Source organism: Harmonia axyridis, chromosome 7 (assembly GCF_914767665.1).
Source record: "Harmonia axyridis chromosome 7, icHarAxyr1.1, whole genome shotgun sequence".
NCBI lineage: Eukaryota > Metazoa > Arthropoda > Insecta > Coleoptera > Coccinellidae > Harmonia > Harmonia axyridis.
Window position 1 is genome coordinate 9,074,700 of NC_059507.1, and position 13,791 is coordinate 9,088,490.

Consider the following 13,791-nt stretch of genomic DNA (forward strand, 5'->3'; position numbering starts at 1 on the left):
TATCACTACCTAATGTTTACAACCCGAGTTTTGCTTTTGTAAGGAGACATTATTATCCCAAATAAAATTTATCGCTGACGTTGGCAGAATTCTGAGGCGGACCGTGTACAACTGTATAAAAGGAATCCAAGAATAGAAGCAATTGCGAATGGAGATATTTTGTTCGAAGTCATAAACTTCAGCGGAGTAAACAGTGCGAATGGAAAGTCTTACATTTTCGTTCCTTTTAACAATCATAACAAAGGATGAATGCTTCCAATGGCAATTCAAGCAGTGTTAAACTTTACCTTTTGCAGCTTTAATTATCAACTATTGAAGGATTTTTCCTAATTAACATCTCGAAAATAACGTTATAATCATTTAATGTATTTTGATGAGACAGCTTATAACACTTCACTCAATAACTCTTAGGCCTTGCCAATAAAAACACTTTTTCTGCCCAGATAGCGCCTTGAAACCGGCTCAACTACTTTTCTTAATTCAACATCACCCTTTTATTCTGAAAGACTGTTACACCTCCTCTCTGGATTCCCCAAAGGGCATTGTGGTCCTAGGAAATACCTCAAGAGCATAGGTCTAGCAGAAAATGACGAGTGCATATTCTGTGGGGAGAAAGAAAGAAGCTCCGAAACATCTGGTGACGACATCGCTAATCAACGCAAAAAATGCTGTAGATAATGAACTTGTACGAGTGAGTTATTAACCTCCTGAAGCCATCCCAGAAACTGGAGATCACAAGAACTAAGGAACTTGAAGGAGAGCTGTAGACTACGACGACTACTATCAAAAACTGCTCTCATTGGGGCACAATAGACCATTATAGACTACCAAGTTCTCGAAAAGTGCATTGAGACAACCAAAAGAGTAATATGTTGCCACATTTTGTGATTCCTGTGACGCTATTGTGTTTGCAGCATTCAGATACAAGCCACGCGATGTTCCATCCATGGAGCTCTGCGTGAGATATTTATCTACCATTTAATTTCGCCTGGAAATGTAAATCCTTATCTCTTCTTTGAAGCTCAAAGATGCAACTTCGCCATTTACCTACCAAACAGAAAATTTTGCGCCATTATTCAGCTCATGAATCTTCCTTTTTCAGGCTGGAAATAATCTAGCTCCGATTTCCTCGGCAACACTATAATATACCTGCCGGGTATCACAGCCAGTAGTTAGCCGCCTTGAAACCGGTTTTTGAATCAACATTTTTCAGACTGAAAAAACCCCAGCTTTTTTTCTTAATTCATCATTACCCATTTATTCACGAAAGACTGCTACACCTCCTCTCTGGATTCCTCAAAGGACATTGTCGCCCTAGGAAACACCTCATGAGAATAGGTCTAACAGAAAATGACGAGTGCATATTCTGTGGGGAGAAAGAAAGAAGCTCCGAAACATCTGGTGTCGACATCGCTAATCAACGCAAAAAATGCTGTAGATAATGAACTTGTACGAGTGAGTTATTAACCTCCTGAAGCCATCCCAGAAAACTGGAGATCACAAGAACTAAGGAACTTGAAGGAGAGCTGTAGACTACGACGACTACTATCAAAAACTGCTCTCATTTGGGCACAATAGACCATTATAGACTACCAAGCTCTCGAAAAGTGCATTGAGACAACCAAAAGAGTAATATGTTGCCACATTTTGTGATTCCTGTGACGCTACTGTGTTTGCAGGATTCAGATACAAACTACGCGATGTTTCATCCATGGAGCTCTGCGTGAGATATTTATCTACCATTTAATTTCGCCTGGAAATGTAAATCCCTATCTCTTCTTTGAAGCTCAAAGATGAAACTTCGCCATTTACCTACCAAACACAAACTTCTGCGCCATCATTCAGCTCATGAATTTTTTTTTTTCAGTCTGGAAATAATCTAGCTCCGTTTTCCTCGGCACCACTATAATATAGCTGCCGGTTTATCAGAGCCAGTAGTTTGCCGCCTTGAAACCGGTTTTTGAATCAACATTTTTCTTAATGAAAAAAGGGCATTGTCACCTTAGGAAACACCTCCTGAGAAAAGGTCTAGCAGCAAATGACGAGTGCACATTCTGTGGGGAGAAGCTCCGGAAGATCTGGTGACCACATCGCTAACCAACGCAAAAAATGCTGTAGATAATAAACTGGTAGAAGTAAGTAACTAACCGCCTTGGAGCCATCCCAGGAACTGGAGATCATTAGAACTGAGGTACTGGAGGGAGAGCTGTAGACTACGATGACTACTGGCAGAAACTCCTCTGATGGGGGCACAATAGTCTCCGAAGTTCTCGAAAAGTGCATTGAGACAACCGAAAAAATGATATTTGGCCACATTATGTAATTCCTGTGACGCTACTGAGTTTGCAGAATTGAGATACAAGCCACGCGATGTTCCATCCATGGAGCTCTGCGTGAGATATTTATCTACCATTTAATTTTGCCTGGAAATGCAAATCCCTATCTCTTCTTTGAAGCTCAAAGATGCAACTTCGCCATTTACCTACCAAACACAAACTTTTGCGTCATTATTCAGCTCATGAATCTCCCTTTTTCAGTCTGGAAATAATCTAGCTCCGTTTTCCTCGGCACCACTATAATATAGCTGCCGGTTTATCAGAGCCATTAGTTTGCCGCCTTGAAACCGGTTTTTGAATCTATATTTCTCAGACCGAAAAAACCTTAGCTACTTTTCTTGATTCATCATTACCCTTTTATTCATGAAAGAATGTTACACCTCCTCTCTGGATTCCTCAAAGGGCATTGTTGTCTTAGGAAACACCACATGAGAATAGGTCTAGCAGAAAATGACGAGTGCATATTCTGTGGGGAGAAAGAAAGAAGCTCCGAAACATCTGGTGACGACATCGCTAATCAACGCAAAAAATGCTGTAGATAATAAACTTGTAAAAGTGAGTTACTAACCTCCTGAAGCCATCCCAGGAACTGGAGGTCATAAGAACAGAGCAACTGAAGGGAGAGCTGTAGACTACGACAACTACTGGCAAAGACTGCTCTGATGGAGGCACAATAGACCATTATAGAATACGAAATTCTCTAAAAGTGCATTGACACAACCAAAAGAGCAATATGTGTCCACATTTTGTAATTCCTGCGACGCTACTGTTTTTGCAGGATTCAGATACAAGCCACGCGATGTTCCATCCATGGAGCTCTGCGTGAGATATTTATCTACCATTTAATTTCGCCTGGAAATGTAAATCCCTATCTCTTCTTTGAAGCTCAAAGATGCAACTTCGCCATTTACCTACCAAACAGAAACTTTTGCGCCATTATTCAGCTCATGAATCTTCCTTTTTCAGTCTGGAAATAATCTAGCTCCGTTTTCCTCGGCACCACTATAATATAGCTGCCGGTTTATCAGAGCCAGTAGTTAGCCGCCTTGAAACCGGTTTTTGCGCGATTTGCGCCGGAAAACAGATTATTTCGCGCTCGTAATTAGAATTTTTAAATAACGACCCCTGCTACGGCAAATACACAATATACTCTGCCTCTGCCCGGCTAACGATCCGAACGTTATGAAAGAAAATAATTATATCATCGCTGAACGCTGCAAAATTGCAGTTTTCAGGTGGAAAAATAACGAAGCGGCTGTGTCGCCACAGTAGCGCGCAAGATGAATGCAATGTACGCGTTTTTCGCGCGATGGTAAATCTCAATCGCTACAATTTGGATGAACGGGTACATACACATTTTTGTTTGTCGCGCCTTTGAATAATATTTAGAGTGCAGGAGCGGTGAGAATTGTGGTTGTAATTTGTTGGAACAATGGGTTTTACAGTTGGAGAATATTTGAAGGGTTCTCTGAATGACACATGTTTTTACTGTTCTTGTTTCTCAAACATGCTTACTTTTCTACTGCATACACAGGGTGATTCACCGCGATGGTCTATTAGACGTTTATGGAAAACAAATCATAATTTTATGCTGAAACTTTCCATATTGGAGTTTGAGACAATGATCTTTCTTTTTCAGATATCTACATAGTACGTATAAGTGTCGTGACGTCACACACTAGACGACTGGTATTCGCAGAGTGCTTACGAATTCATTGGTGTACAATCACTTGTGCCGTTCGTGTCGTGTTTTGTTCGTTACACGATGGCTGAAATAACTTACTATACATACATATAACTTACTTTTTTCTCTTTTTACTTTTTACTCTCCACATAAATATGTTTTGCCATTGATAGACTTCAACAACCAGTACTGAACTACAAACTGTTTATGAAACGTTTTTTAAATAAATCATCGTTATAAGTTGAACCATGATGAAGCAAACTCAAAAGTAGATATTTACTTGAAAAGTTTAACTGTTTTTATTTCTGCATTGACATAAGATGGATTTGAAGAAAAATACTCCATCACTGCGAATATATCTATTTTAGGCAAATTGTCACTTTGTCTTTTCACGAAGCCTTCTTCCATTATGGTGACATAAAAACAAAACTCGAGTTAAAACTACACTGTACAACTACAAACGGCGCGAGAGCCTTGGAGCGGCTAAGTATTTAAACGTGATTTATGGTGTAGCGATCACAGGCAAGAGCCGTGACGTAACAGACCAAAGACGTTCCGCGCTAAAATACGTAAATTTTAATAATCTATTTCTCAGTCATTTATTGATGGATTTTCAAAATTTTTTCACTGATTTATCAGTTTTGCTCTATATTTTAATTCTATCGTGTCAAATATATCATCACTAAACTAGTCCTGATCAGAGCAGTTTTTGCCAGTAGTCGTCGTAGTCTACAACTTTCCCCCTAGTTCTTTTAGAAGGTTAGTTACACAATTCTTCAAATTTATTATCTATAGAATATTTTGCGTTGGCTAGCGATGGCGTCACCAGATGTTCCGGAGTTTCTGCCTTCCCCTCACAGAATCTGCACTCGTATTTTTCTGCTAGACCTATTCTCATGAGGTGTTTCCCAAGGTGACAATGCCCTGTGAGGAATCCAGAGAGGAGGTGTAGTAGTCTTTCGCAAATAAATGGGTAATTATGGATCAAGAAAAGTAGCTTAATTATTTCCAGTCTGGAAAAGGGAGATTCATGAGCGCAAAAGTTTCTGTTTGGTAGGTAAATGACGAAGTTGCATCTTTGAGCTTCAAAGAAGAGATAGGGATTCACATTTCCAGGTGAAATTAAATGATAGATAAATATCGCACAGAGCTCCATGGATGGAACATCGCGCGTAACTTGAATCTATTGAATTTGACCTGGTCGGTACTTGGTGAAAGCCAATTCAATTGTTATTAAATGAGGACAACTCTAATTTCAACTTTTTTATCATTTATAATAAATATTATTGAAATCGTGGTCGTTGCAGCTTGGTCAGCAAACCAGGAACTGCAAACTCATAGATCTTTTGTTCCTGACTCAACCTATTCTCACAAATCCAAGGAGGCCGTTGATACTGTTAACAAAACGACAATATTCTTCGGATCTATGTTATGTGAATAAAAATTCTTTCAAAATTTGATCCCTTCAGTGCCTCCTTTACCAATTCAAAGATCATGATGCAACATTAAAAAAATAAATGCATTATAACACCTGAATATTATGCCAAATATTAACCACAACTCCTAAAAGTTTCCGAGAAAAGCTCTGCACACATTCTGTAATGTAAACTGCGGAAATTTCAGGGTGGGTTGAATTTTTTTTCTACAACGGTTTATTATCGACAATAATAAACCCAAAGGGATAATCACGAGTTGGATAACGGTGCGAAAGTTTCTGTTTGGTACGAAATGGCAAAGTTACATCTTTGAGCTCCGAATAAGGGATAGGGATTTACATTTCCAAGCAAAATGGTAGATAAATACCTCACGCTGAGCTCCATGATGAAACATCGCGTAACTTTTATCATAATCTTGTGAAAACAGCGGCGGCACAGGCTCCGTAAAAATGTGGCAAGGAAACTTATTGGAATTTTTTAAACCTGTGTTGTCATCCAATTAAGGTATCACCGGATGTTTGACACTTTTGGTTGCAAATCGTTGTGGCTGAAGAGAAGGCCTAGGTTATTTTCAGTCTCAAATGGGAGATTCACGAATTAATACGAATATTATGTGGAGACTGATATTGGGATTGAGTTTCCTTGTCGTTTTCAACATCTCCTCATATGATCGCTTCCTAAAAGCTGCTCCTGATGATGGAATAAAATCATTCCGAAAGATCGAGTATTAGAAAAACGACTTACAACCTGTTTTATTCACTGCTGCCTTGATAAATTCTAAATCTAATTATAATCAAACAGTTGACTACACAATTATCTAACTATACAGGGTGTCAAGGGAAGAATGCGACAAACGAATACCATGAATTAAAGCCATTATGGAGGACCCGTATCAAGAGGTTTCAATCGCCTGAGTGGCTTCGTTTGGGATATACAGGGTGATGTTCATCTTATGAGTGAAATTTCACTGTTGAATAACTCTTTAACTAATCGACCGAATAATTTCAAATTTTGAAGTTTTGTCACCCTTTCCTATCGCCTTCCTTCAATATTTCTGAATTCGAGTAAATCAGATCCGGACTATGAAAATTTCAGACTTTTCCTTTTTTCGTGAATATTAAATCACCCTGTACGTGAACATTATGATTTTTTTCCATTTTCGGAACCACAAAGAATTAATTCATTATAAAAATTCTAAAACTCTGCTTGGCACGGTCATACAGGGTGATCAATAAACATTCCCTTATGAGTGAAATTTTTTTAGTTCAATAACTCTTAAAAAATCCACCGAATAATTTCAAATTTTGAAGTTCCGTCGCTCTTTACTATCGCCTTCCTTCAATATTTCTGAATTCGAGTAAATCAGATCCGGACTAAGGAAATTTAAGACCTTTTCTATTTTCTTGAATATTGAATCACCCTGTATGTTGATATCATGATTCTTTTTCGATTTCGTAACCACAAAAAATTAATTCAAAATAAAAATGTTGAATCCCTGCTTGGCGCCATGATTCAGGGTGATCAATAAACATTTCTTCATGAAAGAAATTTCATAGTTTAAGATATCTTGAATTTATAGGTAGAATTATTTCGAAAATTGAAGTTGTTTCACCCTCCACGAATGTCTCACCTTAATTTTTCTCAAATTATTTGAGAAAACTTTTAATCAACAAACTGGATAAAGAATAGAACAAAAACACCAAATGAATTGAAAATAATTGATCTTGAACACAATGAATAAAAAATAAAATATTTTCAGTTCAGCAGATATTGTTCAAAATGATATTCCTCCATTTTAATACAACTTTGAGCACGTTGATATGTTAAAGTTGTTTCACAGATTTCGTTATCGTATTGGGTTGAATCGTTTGTATTTCTTTCATGAGGGAATGTTTATTGGTCACCCTGTATGACGGTGGCGAGCTGAGTTTTAGAATGTTGATTATGAATTAATTCGCTGAGATTACGAAAACGAAAAAAATTATGATATTGACGTACAGAGTGATCAAATATTCACGAAAATAGAAAAAGGCTTAAATTTTGTTAGTCCGGATCTGATTAATTCGATTTCAGAAGTATTGAAGGAAGGCGATAGTAAAGGGCGACAAAACTTCAATAATTGAAATTATTCGGTGGATTTGTTGAAGAGTTATTGAACTAAAATAATTTCACTCATAAGGGAATGTTTATTGATCACTCTGTATGACCATGCCAAGCAGAGTTTTAGAATTTTTATAATGAATTGATTCTTTGTGATTCCGAAAATGGAAAAAAATCATAATGTTCACGTACAGGGTGATCCAATATTCACGAAAATAGTCTGAAATTTTTCTAGTCCGGATCTGATTTACTCGAATTCAGAAATATTGAAGGAAGGCGATAAGAAAGGGTGACAAAACTTCAAAATTTGAAATTATTCGGTCGATTAGTTAAGGAGTTATCGAACTGTAAAATTTCCCTCATAAGATGAACATCACCCTGTATATCCCAAACGAAGGCACTCAGGCGATTGAAACATCTTAATACGGGTCCTCCATGATGACCTTAATTTATGGTGTTCGTTTGTCGCATTCTTCCCGGGACACCCTGTATAGGTAAAAACAAATAAGAACACGATCGCAAAATGTCCTGACTTCACGTCAGGGTCCTTCTCATCAGCAAATTCGGTTGAGAGAATTGTACCCACTGGTTAATACATTGCAATATTGAAGTAGACACATAATGTGCGATATATTATTGTCCAAACACTACATCATTTCATCTTGCCACCCTTCTCAACTCCAAAATCTTCCACCCCGTATATTCTTCATCACACTCCGCAGTAAATCTTGCCATAAATCACAGACACAATATACCTCCAAGAAAACCTTCATATTCAACAACACATCTATATCAAAGTCTATCTCGACCACTCCAGCCGCCAAAAGAGCGAGCAGTATAACTATGAAGTTTTTGATCATTACAACCTGGCTCTCTCCGACTGAAATAAAAATGATTTAGGTTCGGCAAATCCTCTTGTAGACATGACAGCTGCTCTTTCACGCACGGAAGATGCTACTGGCTCGCACAAAAATGAGTATTAAAATTGCACCAAGGTATATTGCCTCCCTCGAAGACGACGTTTATAGCCTGAACAGCGTCGGATGTGGAGGTATAGGGGGTTGGGCGCGATATGAAAGTAAGGGCATGATATATGATGGGATTTGGAGTGTGTCAGACCCCGGCCCAGTTGACCTACGCCGTTGCAGGTAAAAAATACGGCTATATATCACTCATATCTTTGGTCAGATTTGCGTATATTCCCTAGTATATCGTCTAGGATCGGGTCTTAGTCAACAATCTCAACGTTTCGAATGTGCTCCAGACACGCTCGTTGAAAATTTAATATATTTGATGAATGATGGTTATATGTTCAGTTCCTTCGGTTTCGGATGATCGAGGATGGAAAAAAAGGGGATGGAGGTACAATTTTCGGAAAATGCATCGTTTGATTTGATGTTGCAGCAGGTTCGCTATTTATTTTAGGGAGAAATTGGTAAACTTGGCTGCGGAAGCTTTTTATCTGTCATTCGTTAATGCTCTCATTGTACAGTGCATCCCATTTTGGGTGAGACCGCCAGGTTTCTCGCTTGTTATTTTAGATAGAGCCTTGCGATTTTCACGTTCCTGTCCTACTTTTTCGTGAAACTCAAGTTGGTCTATTCAGATTTTGCATAACTGTTTCCGTTCAAGAGATACAGGGTGATTTTGGAAATTGATACTTTTCGGATCCCTCCTCTATCTCCGATAGAGATTATTAGAAATAATGCTGAGGTGAAAACTACGTCTGAATCAGAATTTTGCGTAGAATCCAGTGGCGTACCCAATTTTTTTTTTCGGGGTAGGGGAGACCGGGGCTACAATTAACAGGGGTAAGTATTAACAAGAGAATTTCTCGAGAACTAAACAAGTTAAACCTACACCACGTGGTTCAAAACGCCATCTAGATCACGCCACATGACTCGGCATTGCCCAGTTGTGCTCCACGCGTCCTGCAAGACGCATGTGTACTGTATCAATTTATTACGCAGGTAACGAACATTTTTAACTTTAAAATTATTTGATTTTTACTCAAAATAAACGGCGTTATTATTATGCTTTTCATCTTTCTAGAAGCCTATTTCATACTTAATAAGGCTGTGTAGCCCAATTGACTAACGTTTCTACAAATATTTTCTTATGTTATTTGAAATCAAAAATATTCCTTTGGGGCTAAACTTAACAAATCACCGGGGTTAGAATTAACGTGTTAAAACCTACCCCAAATTTGAGGGCTAGTATTAACAAGTTTATGGACTGGGTATGATAATTAGATATAAATATTTCTTTCGTTCCATTTTATTACAGAATGAGAACGTATAAACGAAAAACTATTCGAGGAACCAAATCCTTAGAAGTCTACGAGTTGGCTGCAATGGAAGTGATAGAAAGAAATAGAAAGTATAGAGAAGTAGCGAAAGAGTTTGAGCTCTGTCACGTTTCACTCTACAACTTCGTGAAAAAAAAGAAATCGGGTGCACAAGCAGTAGTAGGTTACCAGAAAACCCGCTTAGTCTTCAATGCTGCACAAGAAGAAATTATTGCAGAATATTTGTTGAAGTGCTCCAATATTTATTTCGGATTACTACCCGAAGACGTAAGGCGATTAGCATATCAATGTGCTAAATTTTACGATGTTGATAAGGTACCAGAGTCCTGGCATGTTAACCAGATGGCCGGTAATGATTGGTTCACTAATTTCATGAAGAGAAATCCTTAGTTGGCAATACGAAGCCCTGAAGCCACCAGTTTGAGCAGAGCGACTTCATTTAATAGAACTAACGTTCAAAATTTCTTCGAGAAATACAGAAGCGTACTAGAAAGATACAGCTTCCCACCATCTCGAATTTGGAACGTTGACGAAACAGGTATCTGTCTTCTTTGCTTCATACCAATCTTATGTCAGTTTTTACTTAATACTTTTATAAATATCATAATTTCCTAGGTATCACAACCGTGCAGAAGCCGAAGAAGATTGTTGCTGGCAAAGGCACAAAGCAGGTCGGTGCGGTAACATCTGCTGAAAGAGGTGTACTAGTTACACTTGTAGTAGCAACAAATGCTATTGACAATGCCATACCTTGTATGTTTGTCTTTCCTCGTATTCGTTACAATGACATATTTGTTAGAAATGGACCACCAGAATGCATAGGAGTTGGTAATCAATCGGGCTGGATGACTCAAAAAGAGTTTGTGAAATTCATTGATCATTTTATTCATCATGTGAAGCCGTCAAAAGAAGACCCTGTCTTACTCTTACTAGACAACCACAGCTCACATGTGAATGTAGAAGTAGTTAACAAAGCCAAGGAAAATAATATAATTCTATTGTCATTCCCACCTCATTGCTCCCATCGCCTACAGCCTCTTGATGTTGGAGTGTATGGTCCACTTAAAAATTATCTAAATAGAGCGCAAACTTCTTGGATGAGTAGTAATCCCGGAAAAACTATGACCATATATGATCTCCCTGGTATTGTTAAAGATGCATTGCCTCTGGCATTGAATCCGAGGAATGTGATAAACGCATTTAGGAAATCTGGTGTCTGGCCACTCAACGACGAAGTCTTCCAAGATTCGGACTTTGCGCCATCATATGTCACGGACCGTCCTGACCCGACGAATCAAGATTTTTCATCGAATTCAATTAATTCTGAACTACTGAACGATATGCCCGATTTGGACAGCTCAACTGTAGTTACTGCGCACGTGTTTAATGGGCCAGTAGCTGGACCATCAGGTTTGCAGAGGGATTCTAATGATTTCTCCATTGAAACTGTAAGACCTCTGCCAAAAGCTTCACCACGAGCTCCATCCAACCGTAAGCGGGCTAAAAAATCTGCCATTCTCACCGATACACCTGAAAAAAATGCGTTGGAAGAAGAACAACACGTTAGAGAACTGAAAAAGAGGAAAATGGAGGAAAGAAAACATAACAAAGAGAATAAGAAAGAAAAAGGAAGAGGTAAAGGAAAGGGGAAGAAAGACGAGAAAATAGAAAAGGTAAAAAAAAGAATATTAAACGAAAGCAATGATTCTGATGAAGCAGATGAATGTTTTTGCATTGTTTGTGGTATGTTGTATAAGGATGATTTATCAGGTGGTGATTGGATACAATGTATCTCTTGTAAAGAATGGGCCCAAGCTGGGTGCATCAAGGGTGATATCACATCATTCCTTTGCTTGAATTGTGATTCAGATGACGATGAGTACGAATAGTTTTTTTTATTTTTAATGTAGTCTATAATACTCAGCTATTTTATAGTTATAGTTTGATAATAAAGTATTATTTCATTGTCATGTTAGTTTTCTTTCATATTAGTTTGAATAACATCATGTTAATAAATGCCCCAGAGCTGTTAGTTTTAGCCCCAACCACGGGGTAAGAATTAACAAATGGTTTTCTCGTCATTAAAATGTCTCTTTAAGACATCATTAATTCAATCTTTTATTTATGTTATTAACATGATGCCTGAACATTTGAAGTATCAATTGACGCAAAAACCAGGTCTAAATGTTGAATAATTTCGGAATTACAAATGAATATGCAATTTTTGTTAATTGTGGCCCCGGCCTCCCCTATGGTTTTGAGGATTCAACACAAACCTATATTTTTTTCAATGGAACACCCTATATATCATTACTTCGTTGAATTCGTTATTTTTTCCCCTTCAAAATGATATATGATACAATATAAGTAGGATGGTCAGAAATGTTAAAAAAACACTAAAACATCAAATAATGCTGATTTTTTGTTAATGAGCAATGGATTTTTCATATGAAAAAAAAGATTAATTGGATCAGTTGATTTTCATTTATAGGAGAGTAAGCAAACAAATATAATACACTCATCACTAATATGAAAAACAAAACGTAGTTCATTCAAAGTCACTTGAACTAGTCCATAAAAACGCTTGGCCATAGATGTCCCTCTGAAGTGGATACAGCGATCTGCAAAATACCGGGGTTCATCTGAAAGTATTGTTAGGCAATAAATTCACTGGCCCCAAAGAAATTTCTGGAAACTTGGACAAACCTTGTATAATCGAAATATTCATCTTCCTCCAAGTGACTTTGGATATACTATACCTACCTAATAGCAACAAATGAATAATAAAAAAATTCATAAACATTTCATAATATCTTACAGATTGAACTGTTCAAATTGCTGTCTATTTTCCCTAATACATATAATATACTACAGTAAAAGACAATAAAGACATAACAGTCTCGAAGAAGACTGACATCAACAGAGGCAGTTTTCCAGGATTTACAAAACCGCCCTTTTATAATATTAAATGCACTCAGGCGTATTGAAAAGTTTTGTCAATTATGTATTAGAGAAAAATGGACAGTAATTTGAACAGTTTAAGCTGTAAGATATCATGCAATGTCTATGAATTTTTGTATTATTTATTTGTTGCTATTAGGTAGGTACCTACGTTTTGTTTTTCATGTTAGTGATGAGTGTATTATCTTTGTTTGCTTACTCTGCTATTTATAAAAATCACAAATTAAAATTATCCAATTGAACCTTTTTTTCATATGGAAATCCATTGCTCATTAACAAAAAATCATCATTATTTGATGTTTTAGTGTTTTTTTAACATTTCTGACCATTCTACCTATATAGTATCATACATCATTTTGAAGGGAAAAAAATAACGAATTCAACGAAGTAATGATATATAGGGTGTTCCATTAAGAAAAATATAGGTTTGTGTTGAATCTTCAAAACCATACCCCGAAAAAAAAAATTGAGTACGCCACTGGCTTCTACGCAGAATGCTGATTCAGACGTAGTTTTTACCTCAGCATTATTTCTAATAACTTCGGAGATAAAGGATGGGTCCGAAAAGTATCAATTTCCAAAATCGCCCTGTATCTCTTGAACGGAAACAGTTATGCAAAATCTGATTAGACCTACTTGAGTTTCACGAAAAAGTAGGACAGGAACGGGAAAACCGCAATGCTCTATCTTAAATAACAAGGGAGAAACCTGGCAGTCTCACCCAAAATGGGATGCACTGTACATACTTATTGTATTGTACCTTTATATGATTACACTCAATAATTTCCGAGCTTAGCCAGTAGAAATACATATTTTCTTGAAAAGATGATTTTTTGAATTATGAATGCACAGGGCGTCCCAAATTCGATGTTCACTGAAAGCGTTACTATTTATAAGACTCTTCAAAGACTCGATTTCTTTTTTAGAAATCATGAAATTCCAGAAATTAAAAATTACAAATATTTC

At 37.2% G+C, this 13,791-nt stretch overlaps 2 protein-coding genes across 2 annotated transcripts in view; one reads left to right on the forward strand and one right to left on the reverse strand.

Moving 5' to 3' along the window:
• LOC123684350 (tetraspanin-2A) overlaps positions 1 to 13,791 on the reverse strand; it is a 154,172-nt gene that overhangs the window by 135,952 nt on the left and 4,429 nt on the right. The gene's annotated exons all lie outside the window — the stretch shown is intronic.
• Positions 10,269 to 11,832, forward strand: LOC123684349. The gene is made up of 2 exons (XM_045623578.1): positions 10,269 to 10,402; positions 10,480 to 11,832. Exon 2 carries the CDS (start codon positions 10,620 to 10,622, stop codon positions 11,751 to 11,753), a length of 1,134 nt encoding a protein of 377 aa, XP_045479534.1. The 5' UTR covers positions 10,269 to 10,402; positions 10,480 to 10,619; the 3' UTR covers positions 11,754 to 11,832.